Here is a 26,223-nt window from a genome sequence, read left to right as displayed (position 1 = left end):
TAGGTGCATACTCTCTTTATTCTAAATAGGTGTATAATTTGTTTTTCAAATATGATAATCGATCCTAAAATCTCTGCAGAATTAGGGCCTTTCTTATTTTCATGACATGTGTTTTCCCCTTAACTTGGCTTAATAAGATATAGATAAATAATCTCATAGCATATAATGCTTATTAAAATATAGAAAGTTATTATTTTTGAGTTAAAAAATATATTTGATGTGATATTGATTTTTGTTTTATTCAGATCTGTATAATAAAAATAGTTGGAACACTACAACTACGGAAAAAAAAATTTCTTCAAGAATATACTATTTTATAATGTGAAAATCTTTAAGAAATATGCTAATGTGCTATGGAAAATTGAAATCATTTACCATTCATAAATTAAAAATATAAAATATTTTAAAGCCTATTTTTTATTGTAAAACTTATGATTTGAAAAGAAAGTTTAAAAATATGGGAAAGTAAAAGCAAAATGGTAACAAAAAATATGAAAAAACAAGAAACTTAGCCACAAAACAATTTTATATATATAAAAAAATAGCCATAAAGTATTTTTTAAACATAAATGTATGCATTTCAAAATTTCAATTTTCAAAAAATTGAAAGAAAGAATGAAATTGGTATCCTATTTTTTCGATTTCCTATATTTGTATTTCATATAATATTATTTTTTTACTATCCATTTGAGTGGAAATAAAACATAAAAAAGTAAAAATTACTTCAAAGACTTAAAACTTAAAATTTTAGAATTTAAAAATTAGAAACTGGTATGGTATTTTTATATATTTGTTAAATTTTATAAAATAACCAAAAACACTAACAAAATTTAATAAAAAAGTTTAAAACTCATAAAAATTTCATGATAATTTTGAAATTCATAATTAATTGAATTAGACATAAAAAAACAAAACAAAAGACTTACCAAATCACGCTCATTTCCGATAGGGCTGGGAATGGGTCAGGTCGGCTCTGCGTCCCTCTGCACCTAGACCCAGCTCAAAAACACATACATGGGACCTGGATCCAAAATTTATTTCGATGACCTAAAATGACCCGGAACCAAACCCAAGGCTTATACATAGAAAAATAAAAAAATTAGATAAAATTTGAAAAATTATCTAATAACATGTACCTAAAATTACCAAAATATATTAAAAATTATAAAAAATATATAATCAAAATTACAGAAAAGTGTGGTGGCGATTAAAATTTTAAAAAATAAAAAAAATATACATATTAGTATATCTAACTTTTACTAATTTATATATAATAACATATTAGAATAATCGGATGTGGTCCACCAATACCCGGATCCTACCCGATTTACTCTTTGGGTCCAAGATTTGGATTTGAGCCCGATCCCCAGGTAAAAATCTGGGACCCATAACCGGACCAGGTCAGGTCATTGGATCTCTAGTCGGGTCGGAGTAAATTCTCAGCCCTAGTTGTTGATGGAACATTAATATTTATGCATTTTCTTCAAACTTATATTAGTTTAGAAAACTTATATTAGTTTAGAAGATTTTAACATGTGATAACAACATTAAGCATCAAATAAAAGGTACAAAATTTTCAGTACAAAATTCAAAAATAACAAAATAAAATTTTTGGAACATAAAATTCATTAGCAATTATGAGACCACATATCAGGTGATCTAAAGAAATAATTCTCACAATAAGATCGTGAACCAAAAAATATAGAGAAGGTGATTGTAAAATTCAAATAAAATAATTAAAAAAGCCTTCAAGTGGCAAGGTTTTTCTACCACAATCTCACTCGAAATCATGTTGCCCGTGAAGTAGTATCATTTGAAAATTTAATAAAAAATACAACTTACCTCACTCGAAATCGTGTTCTATTGTGCCCGTGAAGTAGTATCATTTGAAAATTTAATAAAAAATACAACTTACCTCAAAAGATAAATATGTTCATTGAGCTTCATAGACTGGCGAGAATAACTACACAAAAATATAAACAAAGAGAACATTAAAAATTAATACAAAAAATTTTAAAAAAAAGTGAATCCAAAAATTATGGTAAACTATATTCAAATAATATAAAATAATATATTAATAAAGTAAGTAGAAAATATCAACAGATGATGTTAAAGGCAATATTAAACCCTGTATAAATCTACTTTACATATATGAGTGATCGAAGATGCTTTTTCTCTAGAATTCTTGGATTCGTATCTCCATTCATGCTTCACAATGCACATATAATGAAAGGCAAAGCTACTTGACCCATAAGTTTAATATAATATAAAAAAATTATTTTATTCCCTTGGATGACACAATTGGAGATTTTAGTAAAATTTTTCTTAAATTTACTTTTCGCTTAGGTATTATTCTCTGTATACTCTTATATACTTTCGGAGTAATTACTATATTCAATTATATATATAAGAGAAATAAATGTATCATCTTTATCAAAAATTAGAAGGAACCTTTATATGTTCACCCATAAAAATCTTCAATAATCTCTCTCCTTGTTCTATCAATTTTCTTGCTTTTCTTTCTATTTTTCTCTCTTAATCTCTCTCCCCAAGTACTTTCTTTCTCAATGTCCTCTCCACATTTCTTTCTCCCCGTTCTATCTATTTCCTTGTTTATCTTTCTATTTTTCTCCCCTTAACTTTCTCCCCCACGTTCTTTCTCTCTCAAAGTCCTCTCCATGTCTCTCTTACACGAAAATAGGATTGGGCATTTGGGTTTCTCTGTTTATCTCTCTCCCCCACATACTCTCTCTCAATGTCCTCTCCACCCCTCTCTCTCCTTTAAAGACAGGATTAGGCACCTACCTAAATATGGTAACTATCTTTCTCTCTTTTTTAAATATTATTTCCCTATATTAAAATAGGTACATACTTTCTCTCTCTGCCTCATGTAATTTCTCTCTCAAAGATGAAAAGGTATCCTACAATTTTCTCAAAGATGAAAATGTATCCTACAATCTGAAATATATCCTATAATCTCTATAAAATTATGACTCTTCTTATTTTGGTGACATGTATCCGTCCCTTAACTTTGGTTTAATGATGTTACTATAGATAAAAGAAAAAGTTTATATAAGGTTTACTGATGCGCTTCAAAAATCTATCGAAAAAAGATTGTTTTAATGTTGATAAACCCTCCAATTGATCATCTGGATATCTAGATGTATGATATAAAAGAAAAAAAGATTTTCAGTCCCAGAAATAGTGTATCTTGCATTTCATTATCTAAACCGTCCATTTTTAAGATTTTCATATGTTTATAGATTTACTTGATTTTAGCCATTTTTGGAGTTTAAGATTTTATAATTAGATATGAAAAATGATTTTGAGATAATCCTAAATAATTTTTACACCAAAATTATAAATTAATATAAAATTTGGAGGTGCCGGGTTGTTTAAGGTTGCAACCGTATAGAAACCTCACCCATAGTCTCATATTTTCACACCAACCAAGTGCTACCAAACATAGCAAACTCAGTACACATTGCTTTTTAAATGTACTGTCCTTATACATTGCTTTTAAATGTACTACCAAATATGGTAAAAACAATGCGCATGCAATGCTGCAAAAATGCACATGCCAAACTGTTTACATATTTAAATACTTTACATGGGTAAATAGTTACCAGCCAACCAAACATGGTGGTACATATTTCCCCTCTTCTTTCCCCATTTTCAACCTCATAACTTTCCCAATAATTCTTTGCCCAAAACACTCTTTATATATTTGTCACAATCACACGCCCTTAATTCTCCTCCTCCACCACCACCACCACCACCACCACCACCACCACCACCACCACCGACTAGAAAATAATAGTATGGACGCCATCTCTTCCTCCTTATTCTCCACTTCTCTCCAACACCATATACCACTAAGACCGAGTCTGGTTCCAACCAGCGTCCGCCTTCCTCCAATCTCAGCTGCCCAAATCCAAGAAAATTCAACATCCCAATCAGATGGCAAACCTGAAGCTCCGGCATCCAACAGGAAGCCATCAATCTTGGAAAAACCAGCCAGGGTGACACCACAACGATCCACTCTCCAGCCACGCTTGAGGCCACGCAGGCCCGAGCGACCTGTGGCTCAACCATCGCTCATGAGCACGCTCTGCAACGCAATTGATGGCCTCATAACTAGCTTCATTGAGCCCCCTCCCCGCCGCCCTCTGTGGACCCGAAGCATGTTTTAGCCAGTAACTTCCACCCTGTCTCTGAGCTTCCTCCCACTCCTTGCCTCGAAATCGAGGGCACCCTCCCCTCTTGCATCAATGGTGCGTACTTACGCAATGGCCCGAACCCCGCGCACCTACCACGAGGCACGTACCATCACTTTGACGGTGATGGCATGGTCCATTGCCTTCGCATTAGCAAGGGGCAAGCAACCTTCTCGGCCCGATTCGTCAAAACATACAAATATGAGCTCGAGCGCAAGGCCTGTGCTCCTGTTTTCCCAAATCTTTTCGCATCCATAACCGGAATCTCAGGGCTTGCGCGTGGCGCTGTGCTTGGTGCTCTGGTGCTTGCAGGGGAGATCAACCATACACAAGGCGCAGGCGTTGCAAACACGAGCTTCGCCTTCTTTGGTGGCACACTGTATGCGTTGGTTGAGTCTGACTTGCCTTATGCAATAAGGGTCACTGATCAGGGAGATATCGAAACCTAGGCTGCGAAAACTTTGAAGGCCGACTGGTTATTGGCATGACCGCTCACCCGAAAACCGATCCCAAAACCAGAGAGACCTTCGCCTTTCGTTATGCTCCCGTTCCTCCATTTCTGACCTACTTTCGATTCGACAAAAATGGCTCAAAATTTCCCGACGTGCCTGTGTTCTCAGTGCTGTCGCCACATTTATGCACGATTTCATAATAACAGAGAAGTATGCGATTTTTCATGAGAACCAAATCACGATCGACCCAGCGGGGTTCATGACAGGGGGGGCGCCAGCCGCATCAAACGCCAGCAAAGTGCCGCGACTCGGCCTCATGCCCCGCGATTCTTCTAGCGGCGACGTGCGGTGGTTCAACTTGCCTGGATGCAACTTCTTCCACTTTGTGAATGCCTGGGAGGAAGGTCCTGACGCAGTCACGATCGTCGCACCAAACACATTTCCGCCCGAACACTCACTGGAGTGCATGCATCTCTCCCACTCCTCCATCGAGATCATGAGGCTCGATCTGAAAACTGGTGCAGTTTCTCGGAAGCCTCTGTCCGCCATGAATCTCGAGTTCGGAATCATAAACCGATGTTTTGGGGCTCGAAAGAATCGATTCGTGTATATGTCGATCGGCGGACTGATGCCTAAGAGCACGGGCGTTGTGAAGCTCGATTTAGAGAGAGAAGGAAAGGGCGAATGCGTTGTGGCTCAGAGAGTTTATGAGGAGGGCTGGTTTGGGAGTGAGGCCGCGTTTGTAGCCAAGAGCGAGAGTGAGAGTGAGGACGATGGTTATGTAGTGGCGTTTTTGCATGAGGAGGCCACTGGTGAGGCTGGCTTCGTGGTCATGGACGCAGCGTCGTCCGATCTGGAGATCGTGGCCTCAGTTACGTTGCCCCAGCGTGTGCCCTATGGCTTCCATGGCTGCTTTCTCACCGAGGAGCAGCTCAGATCGCAGCGATCTATCAGTAGCTGCTGGATGCTCTTGGGGGATATCTAGGCCGTTGGTTATATATATATATATAGATACATATATATATACGGACTGCTAGGTGGTTCAGGCTATTTGGACAGCGGAGGGTAAATATTTAAGTGAATGCCTCCTGTACACATGGAGGCTTATATTTAAAGGGAAAAGTTTATATAAGGTTGTAACCTTAAAATGTAGAACTACGGATGCATCTAAAAAAATTTAGTAAATAATTTTTTAATGTTGAAAAACCCTTTAATTGATCATCTCGACATTGAGATGCATGATCATGGAAAAAAAAGAATTTTGAGTTTTAGAAATGGTGCATCTTACAACATATTATCTAGACCGTCTATTTTCAAGAGTTTCATATGTTTACAGATCTACTTGATTTTAATCATTTTTGGACTTTAAAATTTTATAATTAGATTTAAAAATAGATTTTGTGATAATCTTAAGAATATTTTACATCAAAATTATATGTTATGATAACATTTGAGGTGTGCTTTAAATGGTTTGTTTAAAGTTGCAACCTTATGGAAACCACACCCATATTCAAATGTTCTATATTGTTCATGAATATAGAAAAGTACATAAATAGGCCGTTTTCTTTGAAGTATAATAATTCTTGTTTGTCAAATTTCAAACCAAGTGGTTGCGAATGTATCATTGATTAGATATAAATTTAAAAAAAAAAAAAAATATTGAACTTCCTGGCCCATCTTAATCCTCCAATTTAACATCTAATGACCAGTATTAATTATGACTTCCTTACATCAAAGATAAATGATCTCATAGTATGCAATCCCAAGAAATATTATTTTTGGCAAAGCTAATTTGGAAGTTTTACAGAAAAAGGTTGAGTTCTATCTCATATTTATAACTGGATTTAACAGTTTACAGTTTTCAACCGTTCAAACTTATAGTCATGTGTATTGTGATGGGTACTTTGATATTAAATCAAAATATGTGGATAAAGTAGTAAGGAAAAAAGTTTATATGAGGTTGCAAGTTTATACTCTTGATCTAAGATGCACATCAAAATCCTCTATAAGATAACGTTTCAACTTCGATGAACCCTCCAATTGATCATATTGACCTTAACCTGCGTGGACATGGAAAAAAAATAGAAAAGGAATTCAAGTCATAAAATAGTGCTTCTTGTTACACGTTATATGGACCCCCTATTTCTTAAGATTTTCAAGTATATATATACCTGCCCCCATTGTAATATTTTTAAAATTTTAAATTTCATAAGTTAGAGAAAAGAAAGATTTTGAAAAAATCATGAGATTTTCGACGCTAGATATGTTGTTTGTATTTTAATAGGGATTATATGCTACGAGACGATTTATCTATACTTATACTATTAAGCCAAAGTTAAGGGGTAGATACATGTCGTGAAAAAAAAAAGGGCCCCTAATTCTATAGAGATTGTAGAATACATTATCATATTTGAGAGATAGATTATGCACCTATTTAAGAGAGACATGGGGAGGACATTGAGAGAGAAAGTACGTGGGGAGAGTGAGATAAAAAGAGAAACCCAAAGTGCCTAATCCTGCCTTTAAGGGAGAGAAAAACATGGAGAGGATATTTAGAAAGAAAGTACACGGGGAGAGAGATAAATAAAAAAAATGAAAAGAAAATAAAAGAAATGCATAGTTTTAAGGAAGAGAGAAGTACGTGTGAGAAGGAGATGGCGAGAAAATCAAGGAGAGAGATCCTTGAATATTTTTCTAGCTGAACATCTAAGGGTGGTTCCTTCTAATTTTATATAACGATTGAATACAGTAAATTATTTTGGAAGAATACAAAAGTAAACATCACACAGAGAGCAAATTTAAGGAAACATTTTCTAAAAGGTTACTGTTTTTCAACTATTCTAACTTATGGTCATGTGTATTTTGATTGGTACTTTGAAATTTAATATGTGGGTAAAGTAGTAATGAAACAAGTTTAGATAAGTTTGCAACTTTATATTGATCATCTAAGAAGCACATCAAAATCTTCTACAAAACAATGTTTCAATGTCGAAGAACCCTCCAATTGATCATCTCGACCTCGAGTTGTGCAGATAAAAAAAGAAGAAAAAGAGGGAATTGAAGTCACAAAAATAATTTATCTTGAAACAAGTTATATAGACCCTCTATTTTTTAATATTTTAAAGTATTTATATATCTGCCCTATCTCTACCATTTTTTACATTTTAAATTTCATAAGTGAGAGAAAATAAATATTTTGAAGAAATCATAAGATTTCCGACGCTGAAACTACATCTCCAAATGGATTTTAGAGGTGCACATTACTTCTATAATACAAGGAATGGCCTTTATGCGAATCTCACCCAATGTCAAAAGTTGAAATGTTACGTGTATTTTAATAGGGATTGTATGCTATGAGACTATTTATCTATACTACAATCTTAGGCCATAATTAAGGGATGGAAATGTGCTGCTAAAATAAGATGGGGTCCGAATTCTATAGAGAATATAGGAAATATTCTCATGTTTGAAAGAAAGATTATGCACCTATTTAGGAAGGGGAGAGAGAGAGTATGCCCCTATTTTAATATAAAGAAAATAATATTTAAGAAAGAGAGAAAGGTGCTTACCATTGTTATAGGGTATTTTTTGACACTTGTATCCCCGGTACAAATAAGAAAGAAGCGAGTCGCGACTTAGGCCCGTGGGTACCAAAACACCTGCGGACTATGGAAGCACTGATAAAATAAATCTTGATTTGGGGTGAATTTTGAAGGTTGACGGATTGGTCTCAAAACACATATGGGGGTAGCATTTGATTCCCTAAGAATACCCGTCAAGTTTCGTCACAATCCGACAAAGTTAAGGTGGATCATACCAAAAACCAGTTTTCGAATTTGGCTCTTGGCATGCTGAAAAGTGCCTCCTAACTATAGGCCTATTATCGGGGTCTCAGATGAGTACCAGATTGCTTCTGTTGAATTTAGAAAGTCCAAAAACCCCGAAGATATCAAATTTCAGCTCATTCAGACACTTTTGGACCACTCTGGGGCCAACTACCCAAAAAGGGTGGGTTATACACTATTTTGGTGCACCCTTGGTGAACTAAATGGAAACTGTGCCTTATGATTTTGGGATCATCTTCCAAAGGCTGTAACTTCTCCATTTTAAGCACAATCAAGCCCAAATTTCAGGAGGATCTTCATCTCGTCAACACGCACATTTTGATATATGGGAGGACCTATGACACGGCCTGAGAAGGAAGAAATCTTAGAGAGAAATTACTCAAGAAAACTCATGTTTTGAAGATTTTTGCATGAAAGAAACCCCCTCAATCAAATAGTCATATCAGAACCTCGGATCGACTTGAAAACGGGTCTGTTGCGACCGTGACGTCGAGGGCTTCGATTCAAAGTGAACATTGCATGTGATAAAAGAACGTAAGTGCAATATTTTGAGGATGAAAAAAAGGGAATTTTTTTGGCAACTAGATTCCATATTCTGGTGACTTTCCCAATTCGGAAAGTGGCGATCTGGCGACCAAATCAAGAAATAGAAAAGATCTAGGACTCAAGATTGCGTTTCCCATCTTTCATTGGATTTCAAGAAAGGTTCAAAGCTTCAATTCAAAGATAAAGTGATATGTCAAAACGATCACATCACCGATTATTTTCGTTGGAAGGTTACCGGAACGACCTGAAATGAGCCCCGAATGATCACCATAGCCAACGGTACCTTTTTGGGGACCATCTCGCCATTTCGAAGATTGTGGGTAGGGAAAAATGGTCAATTTTCCCCAAAAACGGGATTTAATTTTGAATCATGAAAAATATAATTTTAGCAATTAGGTTTAGTTTTGAGCATCCACCCTTGTTCAAGGGGATGTTATCTAAGCATCACATGATCATTTGTAAAAAAAAGCTTGATGTAATTTCAAAGCATGAGCAAAAAAATTAATGAAATAGTTTGAGCTTCCCTTGGTTTGTAACATTTTTACTCTACCCCCCTTTACCCCCAAAAAGAGGAGAGAGAAAACTTTCCTCATAGGGGACTGCCATTAAAACTTCCCACTTCCAACTTAGAATTCCCTACTCTCAACTTGGAACTCCTCACTTTCAACCTGGCCCGCGGTCTGACTCGAGGTCACACTAGGTAACCACTTACACTCTCTTTCCTTCTTTCTCTCTCAATTCCTTTTCCTCTTTCTCTCTCTTTCACTCTCTTTCTCTCTCTGTCCTTCACTCTCTCAGTCGGAGCGGCGGCTAAGCCACCGGTCCTCTCTCCTTCTCTCCTTCCGTCTCTTTCTCTCTCCTCTTCTTCTCCTTTTTCTCTCTTTCTCTCTCTCACTCTCCCATTTGGAGCTACCGGTTCCCTCTCCTTCTCTCTTTCTCTCTCTTTCCCTCTCTCTTTCTCTGTCGGATCGATGGCTAAGCTGCCGATCTCCTCTCCTTCTCTCTTTCTATCTCTATCACTCTCTCAGTCGGACCAGGCTAAGCCGTCGGTCCCTTCTCCTTCTCTCTTTATTGGTTAGGTGCCTCGATGTTGCCCTCAAGATATTGGAGAATAGGGCGGCATGCGTCTCGGGTTTCGGGAGAGACCCGAGACATTTATGAGTTTGCTCTCTCTAGAATCTTATTCGAAAACGGGGGGCAGGTGTTACCAACCAATGAGAGAGGATTTTTAAAGGTGGGTTTGGGACTGACTCGGCCTAACTCGCGTGGGCGCCCTTTTAGATCACGAAGAAAGCCCCCCAATAATAAAATTGGTTCAGAATCGCCTCCCTTGGCTCATATTCTTCTTATTTTCTACTTTCTGCAATCACACACGTATATGGCAAAGGTTATGGGACAGGTGGGTCAGACCTCACCTTTTTCTTCTCTAATGAACGGACACAAGCATGCGCATTCAAAAAGAAGAAAGAAAGATGGGGGGAGAGAAGAGTTCGACCAAGTGAGAGGATCAGTGCAGTGACTAGGCTGGTTGATAATTGGGCTAATGTGGTAGCAAAACGGGCTCGATAACGAAGGCTGGCTCACGGGAGCACCACTAGATGTTATTACCCATATCAACCAGCTAAGCATGATGGTCGGTCTGTCGTGGCAATAAAGCTGGCTAAGTGATCCTGATGCAACAACATTACGGCTAGACGACATGTCTGCCATGAGATGCTAACCTCAATCCCTCTTGGTCGAACGCAAGAGTAGCAGAGGAATGGTTGAAGAGAAGAAGGGAATAGACAAAAGGAGAGAGAAGAACGAAGAGAGGAAGGAGAAGAAGGGAGAGAAGATGTAGTTGGCACTAGACATTGCCGATTGTTTCAAGACATGAGAAAGAGAGGAAGCTGTTGGCGCTAAGTCTCGCCAACTGATAGAAAAAGAGAGAGAGAAAACCAGTCGATGCTAGGTCTTGGCGACTGACAAAGGAAGAGAGAGAAAACCAATTGGCATGAGGTCTCACTGACTGACAGAGGAAGAGAGAGAAAACTAGTCGATGCTAATTCTCACCGACTGATAGAGGAAGAGAGAGAAAACCAGTCAATGGGAGGTCTCATCGATTGATAAAGGAAGAGAGAGAAAACCAAACGACGGGGGGTCTCACTGACTGACAGAGGATGAGAGAGAAACCCAGTCGGTGTTAGGTCTTGTCGATTAACAGATGAAGAGAGAGAAACCCAGTTGGTGTTAGGTCTCACTTACTTACAAAGGAAGAGAGAGAAAACCAGTCGACGATAGGTCTCATCGACAGTTAGACGAAGAGAGAGAAATTTAGTCAGCACGAGGTCTCACCGACTGACAGAAGAAGAGAGAGAAAGTCAGTCAGCATTAAGTCTCATCGACTGACAAAAGAAGAGAGAGAAACTCAATCAATGCTAGGTCTCACTGATTGATAGAAGAAGAGAGAGAAGAGCAACTAACGCTAAACCTTGTCGATTGCATCAAAAGGGGACAAATGGAGAGAGAGATGATAAGAGAAGATGAGAGAGAGAGATAAAGACGAGAAGAGAAAAAAGAGAAAGAGAGAAAGAAAAGAGAGAAAGAGAGAGAGAGAAGAGAGAGAGAAAGAGAGAGAAAGAAAGAGAAGAGATAGAAAGAGAGAAAGAAAGAGAAATGATAGAAAGAGAGAAAGAGAGAAAGAAAAAGAAGAGAGAAAGAGAGAGAGAGAAAGAGAGAAAAAGAAGAGAGAGAAAGAGAGAAAAAGAGAGAACGAGGGAGAAGAGAGAGAAGAGAGAGAAGAGAGAAGAGAGAGAAGAGAGAGAAGAGAGAGAAGAGAGAAGAGAGAGAAGAGAGAGAAGAGAGAGAAGAGAGAGAAGAGAGAGAAGAGAGAGAAAGAAATAAAAGAGAAAAAGAGAGAGAAGAGAGAGAAAGAAAGAGAGAAAAAAGTTTTATTCAATCTTCAAACAATCAACTGAAGGTCGAGGGGTCCTCTTTTTTCTTTTTTACAATGAGGCAGTGCCTGTTTATATAGAATTGTGTCCAAACATGGGTGGATTAATCAAAATTTGTCCTAATTGCTGAACATGCACTATGGTTTAATGATGGCAGTCTATGAATTGATGGCAGTCTATGAAGGCCATAGTTTATCGTCATGCCAGTAGGACGTGCACTATGGTTTAAGGTCACATAGCTGGATCGTGGTTGCTAAGCCTTTTAACGTCATGCGGCTAGGACGGGTGTTATGGTTTGAGGTCACATAACTAGACTATGGTTATGTAGTTTAAAGCCATACGACTTGGACCATGCAGTTTAAGGTTGTGCAACTAGACCTCTGTTACAATTTTAAAGTTATATAGTTTGGACCATGGTGATGTGCAGTTTAAGGTCATGCAACACGTACCACCGCTACAGTTTAAGGTCATATAGTTTGGACCATACAGTTTACGGTCGTGCGTTTAGACCAAGGTTATGCCGTTTAGGGTCATGTAGCACAGATGAAGGTTGTGCAGTTTAGGGTTGTGCAACATAGAATGAGGCTGTGCAGTTTAGGGTCGTGTAGCACGGACCGAGGCTGTGTAGTTTAGGATCGTGTAGCACAGACCGAGGCTGTGCAGTTTAAGGTCGTGCAACACGGATAGAGGCTGTGCAGTTTAGGGTCATGCAACATGGACCAAGGCTGTGATGTTTAGGGTCTTGCAGCACAGACAGAAGTTGTACAGTTTAGGGTCATGCAGCACAGACCGAGGCTGTGTAGTTTAGGGTCGTGTAGCACGGACCGAGGCTACGCAGTTTAAGGTCATGTAGCACAGATCGAGGCAGTGCAGTTGAGGGTCAGGCAGCATGGACCGAGGCAGTGCAGTTTAGGGTCATGCAGCACGGACCGAGGCAGTGCAGTTTAGGGTCGTGTAACACGGACCGAGGCTGTGCAGTTTAGGGTTGTGTAGCACGGACCGAGGCTGTGTAGTTTAGGGTTGTGCAGCATGGATCGGCTGTGTAGTTTAAGGTCATGTAGCATGGACCGAGGCTGAGACAGTTTAAGGTCGTACTGCACGGACCGAGGCTGTGCAGTTTAGGGTCGTACAGCATGGACCGAGGTTGTGCAGTTTAGGGTCATGCAGCATGGACCGGCATTGTGCAGTTTAGGGTCGTGCAACATGGACTGAGGCTAAGTCGCCATGTAGGTGGAGCTCCATGAGGAACAAGTATGTGGATGGAGATCCGACTCCCTGAGGAAAATGGTTAAGGCTATTCACAAACTGAAGATAACCCGACTCCCTAGGGATAAGATAGCTTGGTGTGAAACATACCCATTGAGCCTTAACCCCCACTAGGGATAATGGGCTGTAGTATGGGTGTGACTCCTACTGGGGGATGAGGGACAGCTCTTGATTTCATTTGGGAAGTCAAGGTTTGGGTGCAACGGTCGGTGTGTAACTCTACTAGGGATGACACATCATGGCTTGGGTGCAACTTCACTAGGGATAATGGTAGGGCATACACTGCTTGACATAGGCCGGCACCATGTGTAGCGGTAATGGTCTATTGCAAATATTCAACCAGCGCTGAGTTCTCACAACATAACCGACACTGGGTTGTTAAAGATTCTGCTGGCATTGTGAATGACACGTGATGTTATTTGAAGTTAACTGGTGCTGAGTTAATCCGCGCTAGGGTCGTTTATGAAAACACACCCAGCCTTAAGTCAGCCGACGCTAGGGTTGTATTTGGAAACTCACTCGACGTTAGGGTTGCATTTGGAAACTCACCCGGTGCTAAGTCAATTGACGATATGGTTGTATTGAAATTTACACCTTGTACTAAGTCAATCGGCACTGGGGATGAGAGTAACCTCAGGCCTTGGGTCGAGGACTGACCCGGTTCGTTGTTGCATGACTTCCCTTAGATGCAACTGGAATTTCAAGTTTGTGAGGGGCATTTGAGGGCAGCGTAGTCTATATAAGGGGGTAAACTCTCGTTTTCCCTTATTTTTCACCAACGGTAAAAACTTAAGCAACATTTTTCTTTAACAGTGATGAGAGTGTGTGCCGGGTTGAAGTTCCGGCAAGCAGTAAGACTTTAGCAAGAGTTTTGTCGAGAAGATTCTTTGGCAAACAACAGGATTCTGGCAAGGGCCTTTCAGAGAAAACCTTCATCGTATGGACTTTGCCTAGAATTGATGAAGTTGCAGAGAGATTAGTAGGGAGCGGAGAATCCTCCGAGAAGTTTTTCGCGAAAGAGAGGAAATTCGGGTGCAGTTTTCCTTTCTGGTAAGGATTTTTAGGGGTTTCTCGGTGATTGTGGAAGTTTTCCGCACTACTCGTGGTGTTGAAGAAGTTTTCGAGAACTTAGGGGAAGTTTGCAGGAGTTTTTCGGTGAGGTTCTGGTGACACTCAGGCCAAAAACATGGGCGGGAAAGTTCTTCAGTGGGTTTTTGGCAGTATAGGAAAAGGTCCAGCGGGAGACGAACGATCGTAGTAGGTGGGCCGTACGATTGTAGGAGGTGAGCCGTCGTGGGGAAGGCGTACAGTTGGTGACGGTTTGGGCTTCGTCCTTGGAAATCATGTGGTTATCAATCACTCGTGTGTGAGGAGGAGGCAAAAGACGTGGAGATGATTGTCAATAGGCGTAGTTAAGTTCGAGGTGTCACGACTATGATCCGTGGCGCGTGCGAGAGATTCAATCACATCCGGCATTGGCCTTAGACAAGCTCAACCGTCGCTGGGGTGTTGGCAACTTTAACTGGTGTTGAGCGTTGAAAGACTCAACCGATGCTAGTTAATTGGTGCTGAGTGCTGAATGACTAAATCAGGGCTAGTTTTTGACACTCAACTAGTGCTGAGTGCTGAAAGACTTAATCCGGGTTAGTTGTTGGCGATCAACCGGCGCTGGGTACTGAGAAGCTCGTCCGGCGTTGAGTGTTTGTCTAACTCACCAGGCGTTAATCGTTAATATGCAACTGGCGCTGAGCATTGAGAAGTTCACTTGGCGATAGGTGTTTGAGAGGCTCAACCGACGCTGTTCCAGTGCCTTAGCAGCTTTTGGGAGTGAACCACTAAGTCCATTTGCAATGGCTGGTTCTTCTTACTAAATACTTGATGTGAAGATGCTCCCTAGGGAAGGAGAGATCTGTGCCCATGATTTTACGGGTGAGGTTTTATCAAGGGGTGAACCCATTTGGTTGACCTAGCCAGTGTGCGAACCATAATGGCCCCTTAGTGTTACATTCATTACTGACCCCGTATGCTTCGAAGTGCAAGAGGGGACTCCGGATCTTAAGGAGACACCCTTAAGTCTAGGGGTAGTTCCTGAGTCTGAGGCGGCTCTGGTGGAGACTGAAGAGGATGAAAGCCCTAAAGCAACTACTCCAGATAGGGGCTCCGCTGTCGATGTGGCCACCATGCATGAGGAGTTTAGTGCCTCGACCAAGGCAGGGGCTATGGCTCGAGGAAAAGAGCCCGAAGTTGATGACGTGCGTGAGCACCAAGAGGCAAGGGCCAAATGGAGGAAGCCATTGCCAGAGAAGAGTTGGCTGAGGAAGGCCAAAGAGAATAGGCAATTTCTGAACTTGGTGATGCTGAGGTGATAGTTCAGGAGGGTGAAGAGCAAGGGGAACATGTTCCTCTACAACCTGTTGGGACAACAGTAGAGGTCCCCATAAGAGAGGGTCATGACGGCGAGGTTGGCATTGTAGAGTTCGTGCAAATTAGGGTCGGGGCTGCCTAGGAGCCTGAAGGGCAAGAAGCTCTAGGCTTTGCCCTTGTTCAGAGTAGCCAGTGGCTCAGAAGGCTATCACTTCAACAAGCTCGATCCTTGAGGTTGAGGTGTCTTTCGTAGTGGTGGCCTCAGTAGCACCATCGCGGCCTGTTTTCTGTGGTGTTTTTAGCATGATTGAAGGCATATTTAGAGCAGGCCTTCATGGCTTGAGGGAGCTGCCTTTCGACGAGCTGGGAGAAGGTTTGACCAGGCTGAGGGAGCTTGTAGTGACTTCTGCGGTCGGGACGGCGCCAGAGGTGCTTTCCCATTTTGATGCAACTCTAAACGAGTTGGAGAACTGGCGGTTGGGAGTGTTGCATTGTGAGGAAGAAACTAGAAGGGTAGCCTCCTTGGAAGAGTTGATCTTGCACAGTCGCGAGAAGATAGATGCTTGTATTAAGAAGACAGCTTGATAACTAGGCGCCAACAGGACCTCAAGAGAGAGGCATAAGGAAGCTTCACGAGAATGATCGAAGTCAGGGAGGCAATGCGAATACTGAAAGTAGAATTCACGGGCCTCTAGATGAAGATGGCTTAAAGGAAGGCCATGGAATCCTCTTCGGTTGCAGATTTGTCCGAACCCGATTGCACAATTGAGTCGAAAACTGTGGTGATGACAGAGGCGACTCAAACAGTGGAGGAGCTGAAGGCAAGTGTTCAAGGCATCGAGACTTCTCCTGAAGTGCGCAACACAGAGATCAATAAGATGATTGATCGTTTCTGAGCATGTCATTCCCCCTTTTTTTAGTACTTGTAAAAGTTTTGACTGATGAATAAAGCGCTTCTTTTTTGGTTGACTTTACTGCATGATTTCATTCTCTCTTTACTTTTACTGCGCTTCATGTGATTCTTTTGAGTCCTCTCAATACTTTCATTATCCCAAGAGGCTATTACCCTAGGCCTTGTTTAGCCCCATGGCGGCCTGCCACGGCTTGGATAGCTTCGAAATAGGGAGTCGTTGCTTTTTGTCCTTTCAATGTCTGATTGGCCAAAGGCTCATAGTTCACTTTCCTCATGATTTGGTGAGCTTGGTCACTATAGACAGTCCAATCAGGAGGGGCCTCGACCTCTGTTGGTGGTGTGTTTACTTCAAGCTCATCATAGCTTTTAGTCTCTGGAAGAAACTCTTTGAGATGCTTTGAAGCGATACACATGACCTTCAATTGACTCTGAAGACTGTAGACTTCAGTCCTCAAGTTTGCTAGATGATCCTGCCCTTGAGGGGGAGGAAGTTGCCCTTCGTTGAACTTCTCTCCCAAGAGTTCAGGGGAAAGTAAAACTTTTGGTTGGACAACGGTCTGAGGAACATCCTTTATTATTGTAGCAACCGGACTTTGAAAAACTTTTCATGGCGGTTGTCGTACTGCTTCGGCTTTCAAGAGTGAAATGGGGATATGCATGACTTTCTGATGGTTCGACGTATAGGTGATCCTTGGAGCCGGGAATTCTACTCCCATGGCTTGCTCGATCTCATAAATGACTTCTGGTTCATTTTTTGACCAAGGTGGCTCAGAACTAGGGGCAGAAGGTGAAGAATCTTTTTCAAATGAAGAGGGAGTTTCTTGAGGGATGATGGTTGGGATGTTGGAATGAAGAGTAGTTAGGGGTAAAATTCTGCCCTGGCATTCTTCTTCCTTGAACATGTTCACTAACATCCTTCCAACATCTTCAACATCTTCATGAGACAAGGACACAGTCTTGCTTGTAGACTCATGACCTTCATTAGTCGGCTTCTAAGGTGATGCCAGATTTGTGAACTAATATGTAGCGTCGGTGTAGTGAATTTCGGCCACAGGGAACGATCTTCTGTAAGCATTGACCGTATGTTGTCTCCCATCTCGACAATATTTGAAGCATTGATGCAACGTTGATGGAACCACCCCCTGGTCATGGAGCCATGGCCAACCGAGGAGGATATTGTAAGAAGTGTCAGTGTCGATACATGAAACTGGGTGTAATCGTTCAGCTCACCGATCTTAAAACGAAGATGTACCGTGCCAGCCAGCTTCTCCATTGATTGGTTGAACCCTTGAACTGTGACGTGGGTCGGGGTAAGATCTTCGGACCCAAATCCTAATCGAGTAAGGATCCTCCTTGGAATCAGGTTGACTGCCGACCCTCCATCTAACATAATTCGGTTGATGGGGGCATGCATGTAATTCACAAGTAACAAAGAGAGGGTGACTGTGAAACTTTTCCCCTAGCTGCAGATCGTCTTCTGAAAAGGTGATTGACATACATCCGAGTAGAATTGTCGGGTCTACCTCGATAGGTTCTACTTCGGTCTCGTACACTTCTGGGTCAGAGATAACTTGAATCAAATCCATCAAGTAATCCTTTTAGAGCATGAGGGCATCGTAGACACTGAGAAGGGCTGGAAGCTTCCGTAGATGTTCTATCACATTACATTTCACCTTTTCTTAATCAAGTCCTTGTCCTCCTGGTCATGCCACTAATTTGGTGGGTATATTGGGTTGAGGAGCAAGTTTGGGTAAAGCGGGTTTATTTTGGCCAGTTGGCTGACTTGATTGCACGGGGAGCTTGGTTCAAGTGATGGAAGTTTGAGGTTTTGGAAGGGACTGAGTGATAAAAGGGGTCTTAGGAAATTGCAGAATAGGAGGATTGTTTAAGGTATTGGGACTAAGAAGAAGCCCTGGGAGCTATAAGATAGGCAGACTAGCCTTTGGATTAAGGAGCAGTGGTGGAGTGGGGAAGCTCAAGGTTCTTGACTTCTGCAGTGGAGGCTGCAGCGTCCTCCATGATCTGAGATTTATCTGCTCCGTGGTGGGTATTGCTTCTGAAATTTGCACTATGTGGCAAGCTCCCTGAGAATAGAAGCTTTGCTCTCTTGACTCTCTCAATCTCTACTTGAAGTCAGGTTCAGGGGGCTACTAAGGTTTCTTTGGCTTCAACTTCTTGCGCTTCTTTGAAGAAGGTGGCTCTGCCTTGACTTTAGCTGACAGGGCATCAACAGTTGTTAAGAATCCTGTTGCCTACGCCAGGGTCTTTCTCAATCGTTTCCATTGCGTCTTTGTTATGTTTTATCCCTCAAGTTCTCTATCGAGAGAATCGAAGTCAGGACATATCAAGGTTATACCTGCAGAAGATATAGACAAGGAAGAATGAGAAGCAGGAGAAGAAGGAGGAGTACGGTTAGAAGGTGGGGGACTTTTAAGGTGGTTCCCCTCATCAGACCGATATGGGTAGCTTTTTATGTCATCTCCAGAGTTGAACGAGTATAGGGGATCTTTTAGGTCTTTCCCTTGCTTAGACCGTTGGGGAGTACTTTTAACGTCGTCACCCTCATTAGATGTGTGCTGGGTGGGAGATGAGACGGGAGCATCCCCTTGACAGGATGAAGAAGGAAAAAGGATTGTGCTAGGGATGAAGTCCAACAAGGTGGGCAACGAGGGAAGGGGCCAGAGAAGTTCCTGCTCGACTATGGGTTGAGTGGTCTTGTTTCTTCGGCAAACATCCCTTAGTGCCCGTCTCTTTCTGGTGATGTCTGATTCGTCTCGTTGGCGAACTACTTCTCGTCTTAAGGACTTGAGTCTGCTTCGGCCATGGTAGGTTATCCATGGCTGGGAATCCGAGGTTTCCAAAGAGTCTGAGTCATTGATAAGAAGGTCCTGGTTTGTGAGATCTTCTTGCCCCGAAGAAGAAGTGATTTGAGGATCAGTTTCGGGTAAATTGTAGAATTCTTGACACTCCCGCATCTTCCCTTGGATATATCAAGGAAAGTTGTGCATTCTGACAAATAATGACCTCTTATTTGATGGAATGGGCACCAACGATCTTCAGTCCCCGTAGCAAGCAGCGGGGTTGCCTTGCCTGCTTCGGCGTGATTATGCCTTCTTGAAGCATTATATTGAAGAAGGCATGGAGGTTATCAGGCATTTCGTCTTCTTCTTGAATGGTTACGGCATGGGAGGCCTCACTTACCCCGAAGGCCTTTAACTCTTCAAGCTTTATCTGACCTTTCAGAATGAGGGCCTCAATGATATCCTTTAGCATGTAGCAGTCATGTATGGGATGATTGATCCTCTTATGGTAGGCACAATAATTTACCTGAGTGTCAAGGCCAGGCTGCTCAGGGAACTTGGTTTCTGGAAGCTGGATCATATTCTACTCCAATAGTAGCTGGAATAGGGCAGGGACCCATTCCTTCTCGAAGGGATATACCTTATTCTTATGTTTGGTGAAATAATCACCCTGATCAAGGTTGGCCGGTGGAGGTACTCGATTGTACGACAGTTGTTGCTTGCCAGCCTGGGGTGTCATTGTTGTCACGGTTACCCCTTTAAAGAGGTCTAAAGTTTGGGAGGGAGCCTTCTTTGAATTAGTGACCATGACGGCTGCACTGATTACCCCCTTTTGTTGGCTGCCGCGTGTGTTATTCCGAGAGCTACCATTGCCCCAGTTGTTTGCTGAACTTGTAGATGGTTGTCATGTCCCATCATGATGGCACGATAAACTTTTTATGCGAACTAATTTAGAGATCAACTCTGACATGGAGGTCAGATTAGAGGCCTCGACATGTAGAGCGATTTCAGGTCGCATGTTCCGCACGCAAGTCTAAACTGCTTCCTTCTCAGGCATATGATTAGGATGGCGAGAAGCCAAGGTTCTCCATCCTGATATGAACTGATCCACATGATCATTTGGTTCTTGAGTTAGAGTGAGAAGTTTGATAGTTTGAACCTCTCTCTCGACCTCATAGAAGCGTTGATAGAACATTTTATCCATCTCCTCCCATGTATGTACTGAGTTTGAAGGAAGTCGAGCATACCATTGGAATGCCAGGACATCGAGGGCCTCAACGAACTGTCGGAGAAGAAGTCTCCCGTCAGCCACTGTTTCCCGACATGCCTCTTGGAAGTGGGAAATATGTTGGTTCGGGGAGGTGGTTCCATTGAATAAGGGAAACTTTCCTTTCTTATAGTCTGAGGGGAACGAGACTTGATCAACATAGGAGGGGTAAGGCCTTTGATAAGGTGTCACACCCTGTATCCTCAAAATTTGTCTGTTCTTTAGGTTATGAGCGACCATAGCATCAATATCTAACTGAGAGATCGGATGAAGGACAAAATTGTCCTGTGAGGTAGATGGAGGGGGCTGCCGTGGAGGTGCACCATCAGAGTGATGGGAATTGACCTCATGGTTAACCGACTGGCGTGCCACATCAATACGATCGATCTTCTCCATCATCGCGTGCACCATGTCTTCAAACTTGTTCATACGATCCTCATGCGCATCACTGGGCTCACCTACGACCATTACGCTGACCGTTTCTCTAGGGAGGTCAATGTTAATGGTAGCTGAAGGCTTGTGAGCTTGACAGGTCATACGTGGTAGATCAGTCAGTAAGGGGTTAGCATGCCCTGATTGAACTTGACTCCCGTACGCAGAACACATTTGGACCGGTTCTCGACAGTCTACGCCAGTAACCACAACACAGGGCTCATGGAGCTCTTCTTCAGGCTTCATTGTCTGAAGGGGGTATAAAGGATTCAGGTGAAGAGGGTCATCAAAATTAGCTATTTTGACTGCCTTGGTCACCTCCATAGTAGAAATTCGTAGACCTCCATCGCGCTTAGCCTTCAGGTTTTTATGGACCTCGTGCCAAAACTGCGATCTAGGTCACAACATGTCAACTCTTCTCACACAGGAGAGAGCTGTCTTCAACAGATGCGGCAATGGATGAGGGCCAGGAACTGGAGTCATCTTGGGCTTTGGAGGATGAAGGACTCAATCTTCCATGAGGTCCATGCCCTGAGCTCCCTTATCAGCTCCAAAGACATGACTTAAGTGATAGGGCTGGTTCAGGATGGTACTCATGGGGAAAACCTTCGAGCACCAAGGCTGAAGGTGCTTGCTCGATGAAGAAGGAGCAGGCAGAAGCGGAGTTCACTCATGAAGAGGCATGAGTTGAGGGCGAGGGGACTCTTGAGATGGCGACGCATGTGCGCCCTTTGAAGAAGGATCTTGGGGGACTTGGGGGTCCACTCGGGCTCGTGCAGGTGGTCTAGCCTTAGGAGGTCGAGAACTACGAGTAGGTGTTTGTAAGAGAACGGGTGCATGCCTGCCCCTTACAGGGTGCGCCTGTGTGTGCATGGTAGGAGGACGAAGAGGTCGTTTCTTGTGTACTCGAGTTAGCATAATAACGACATTACCTAGAGCAGTGAGATGCATATGACTAGCATATGCAAGATCTGGCCTTGGAACGTTCGATCTTGGACACGGACTCGAGGTAACGTAAGGGTTGCCCTAAGGTGTGACTCGAGTGGGTGACCCACGAACCTTGTGGTGTGTGTGAGGGATGGAGACCGTGGGGTTTTTTCCTCGAAGTGTTGAGCCTCTAGGGATAGAGACCAATGGTGCATAAATGTGGGGGGTAGCCTTATGGCGACCCACAGGAGTAATGACAACTTGCTTGCCTTTTGTAGAAAGGGATTGAGCAGCCTTCCGGCATACCTCGGGAACTCGACCGACAAGTGACTTGCCGGTGGCTGGGTGTATGTTGTGCGGGGCAACATAAGTACTGCCCATGTAGGGCGCCTTGGTGGAGGTTCCACCAGAGTGAAGAGATGGAGAGTGAGGGACCTTCAAGTCCCTCCTCACACCGGTCCAAGTTAAGACTTGGGAGCTAGACAAGGGGTCTTTACTTAAGAGGATGGTCGGGAACGAAGTCGAAGAACCTTGTTCCCTGGGGACACTCTCGAATAAGGGGATAAGAAAATCCCCGATTCGGATAAATGGGTTACAGAACCCAGCAGCCATAAAGAGAATGAAAGCAGATAATAAAAGAAGAGACTAGCCAAACAAGAACGATCTGACTAAGGGGTAGTAAGTCCCTAGTGGAGTCGCCATGCTGGTTAAGTGCCTCGATCTCGCCCTCCGGATCCTGGAGGATTGAGCGGCGTGCGTCTCGGGTGTCGGGGGAGACCCGGGACGTTTATGAGATTGCTCTCTCGAGAATTTCATTAAAAAATGGGGGTAGGTGTTACCAACCGTTGAGAGAAGAATTTTAAAGGTGGGTTCAAGACTTACTCGGATAGACTCGCGTGGGCGGCCTCTTAGATCACAAAGAAAGCCCCCCATTAATAAAACTAGTTCGGAATCGCCTCCCTTGGCTCGTATTCTTGTTATTTTCTGCTTTTCTGCAATCACACACGTATATGGCAAAGGTTATGGGACAGGTGGGTCAAACCTCACCTTTTTCCTCTTTAATGAACAGACACAAGCATGTGCATTCAAAATGAAGAAAGAAAGACGCGGGGAGAGAAGAATTCGACTAAGCGAGAGGATCATTGCAATGACTAGGTTGGTTGATAATTGGCCTAACATGGTAGCAAAATAGGATCGGTAACGAACACTGGCTCAAGAGATCACCACTAGACGTTATTACCCATATCGACTAGCTAAGCTCAATGGACGGTCTGTCGTGGTAGTAAAGCATGCCAAGTGATCCTAGCGCAACAACATTACGACTAGATGATATGCCTGCCATGAGATTCTAACCACAATCCCTCTTGGTCAAACGCAAGAGTAGCAGATGAATGGTTGAAGAGCAGAAGGGAATAGATAGAAGGAGAGAGAAGAAGTAAGAGAGGAAGGAAAAGAAGGGAGAGAAGATATTGTTGGCGCTAGACATTGCCGATTGTTTCAGGAGATGAGAAAGAGAGGAAGTTGTTGACGCTAAGTCTCGCCAACTGATAGAAGAAGAGAGAGAGAGAAAACCACTCGGTGCTAGGTCTCACCGACTGACCAAGGAAGAGAGAAAAAACCAGTCGGCATGAGGTCTCATCGACTGATAGAGAAAGAGAGAGAAAACCAGTTGGCACTAGGTCTCACCGACTGATAGAGGAAGAGTGAGAAAATCAATCAGCGAGAGGTCTCACTGACTGACAGACGAAGAGAGAAAACTGGAGGTCTCACCGACTGACAAGGGATGAGAGTGAAAACCAGTCGGTGCTAAGTCTCACTGACTGATAGAGGAAGAGAGAGAAACCCAATCAGCGCTAGGTCTCATCGACTTATAGAAGAAGAGAGAGAAAACCAATCGACGTGAGGTCTCGTCGACTGATAGAAGAAGAGAGAAGTCTAGTCGGCGCTAAGTCTCACCGATTGAAAGAGGAAGAGAGAGAAACCTAGTCGGCGCTAGGTCTCGTCGACTGATAGAAGAAGAGAGAGAAGACTAATCGGTGCTAAGCCTCGCCGGTTGCATCAGAAGGGGACAAATGAAGATAGAGATGAGAGAGTGACATACAGAGACAAGAACATAAGAAAGAGAAAGAGACAGAGAAAAGAGAGAAAGAGAGAGAAAGAGAGAGAAGAGAGAGAAAAAGAGAGAAAGAAAGAGAAGAGAGAGAAAGAGAGAAAGAAAAATAAGAGAGAGAAAGAGAAAGAAAAAGAAGAGAGAGAAAGAGAGAAAGGAGAGAGAAAGAAAGAGAAGAGAGACAGAGAGAGAGAAGAGAAGAGAGAAAGAGAAAAGAAGGAGAGAGAAAGTTGCTTGCCCGAAGGGTACCATCCATTTTTTTCTCTCTCCTCTCTCTCTCTCTCCAAGACATACTCATAGGCTCAAGAGGAATCAAAATTTTTATTCAATCTTCAAACAATCAACTGAAAGCCGAGGGGTCTTCTTTTTTTTTCTTACAATGAGGTAGTGCCTGTTTATATAGAATTGTACCAAAACATGGGTGGATCGATCAAAATTAGACCTAACTGCTGAAGATTAAGATTTAATTGATTTAAAAGAAATTCAAAAAATAGGTGCAAAAGGACGGTTTTGCCCCTGCCTAATAATGTCTGAAATTTCAGAACAGTCCCTGCTGCTACCCGAGAACTTGTGTGATTTTTCATGACTGACCCAGGGTTACTTTGATGCCCATTTAATCGAAGGATTATTGTTTTCTTGTAGGGCTTGACATGGCGATCGTTTTGATACCAACTTTGAGCCGTGAATCATGTTTTTGAGCCATGATCATGAGACTTGAAATTTGTTTGAGTCTTGGAACTTCGGATCGATAGTGCACTCATTCCTTGATGTTTTTCTATAATTTTTTCGTCATAGTGCACTAAACATGTCATCACGATCGCGTGGCAACAAACGGGATGCAATTTTGAGCTCGAACGAAGATTTCGTAACTTTTAAGTTTTGACCTGAATCTAGAATCTGGTGGCCGGAATTTCAGTTACTTCGTCAGATTCGTACATGAAATCTGACCGTCCATCATGTACGGGGTTCGGACTAATGATAGCCCTAGACATTACGCACACAATGGAATTGGTTTTGCGTTGATCTGTTGCGCCAGCATCGTGATTTGGTCCATCGAGCGAGGCATGTCGTTGTTGAATTTTCTGAAATTTCTTCACAGATCGGCAAATTCTCTCTAGCTTTTCTTCCTGCTCAGATGTCGTCTCAGGGTGTGTCACATATCAAATTGTTCGTCTTGATGTGACGAATATGCTCACCAAATTTGGGAGCGATACAATTTAGAACGAGTGAGTTACGGGGCCAGAAAGTGACTGCCCATGATTATAAAAACAACCACCTTTAATGGTGTTTTGGTGCAGTGAGGCCACAAGGGAATACTGTGCGGCCCCTCATGTTTCAATGTTTTGCTCATACCTTGTTCTAGAGTGTCCGATTAAGCCAAAACTTGGGCCATAGGGGTTTTCGATCATGCCGGATCTAACTACAGTGGTCACATAATAATTTGAGATACCAAAAATGTAGTTCTAGTTGTAGGGTTCGTTTCAGGGTGCTAGAGGCTATTTTTCCAAAAACTGTTCTTTTGTGTTCACTGCCTTAGACATGTCGGAATGCGACGAAACTTGGTAAGTGATCTTTTGAAGTGCTGATGACGATCTTGACCAATTATGGTGCTATTCTTAGACTGATGGGAATTTTCACTGTTTTGTAGGCTTTATTGACCTGCTTCCTATTAGAGACCAAGGGGCTGAAAAATACGTTCAAATATTTATCTATTTCTCTCTCTCTCTCCTTCTATCTTTCTCTCTCTTTCTCTTTCTCTCTCTTTCTCTCTTTATCTTTCTCTCTCTCCTTCTCTCTCTCTCCCCCTCTCTCTCTCTCTCAATCGGACTGACGGCTAAGCCGTTGGTCTCCCTATCTTCCTCTATTTCTCTTTCCCTCTCTCTCCCTCACTCAGTCGAATCGACGGCTATGCCACCGATCCCCCTCTTTTCCTCTCTTTCCCTCTCTCTCTCTCTCTCTCTCTCCCTCTCCCCCTCACTCAGTTGGACTGGCAGCTAAGCCGTCGATCCCCTCCTCTCTCTCTCTCCTCCTCCTTCTCGACTCGGACAAGAGGCTTAGCCGCTAATCCCCCTCTTTTTCTTTCTCTCTCTCTCTCTCTCTCTCTCTCTCTCTCTCTATATCTCCACATCGGCTCGGATGAGCGGCCAAGC

At 42.5% G+C, this 26,223-nt stretch overlaps 1 protein-coding gene across 1 annotated transcript; it reads left to right on the top strand.

Moving 5' to 3' along the window:
- The first annotated feature begins 3,785 nt into the window (after positions 1-3,785).
- LOC18422659 (zeaxanthin 7,8(7',8')-cleavage dioxygenase, chromoplastic) lies at positions 3,786-6,338 on the top strand. Its single transcript, XM_088862558.1, is given in 4 exon segments — positions 3,786-4,167; positions 4,170-4,661; positions 4,664-4,846; positions 4,849-6,338. Coding segments are annotated over 4 exon segments (1,827 nt in total). The 5' UTR covers positions 3,786-3,821; the 3' UTR covers positions 5,655-6,338.
- The last annotated feature ends 19,885 nt before the right edge of the window (positions 6,339-26,223 follow it).

Source organism: Amborella trichopoda, chromosome 3 (assembly GCF_054954075.1).
Source record: "Amborella trichopoda isolate Santa Cruz 75 chromosome 3, AtrichopodaSantaCruz75HAP2 v2.0, whole genome shotgun sequence".
Taxonomy (NCBI): Eukaryota; Viridiplantae; Streptophyta; class Magnoliopsida; order Amborellales; family Amborellaceae; genus Amborella; species Amborella trichopoda.
This window is presented reverse-complemented; position numbering and strand designations above follow the sequence as displayed.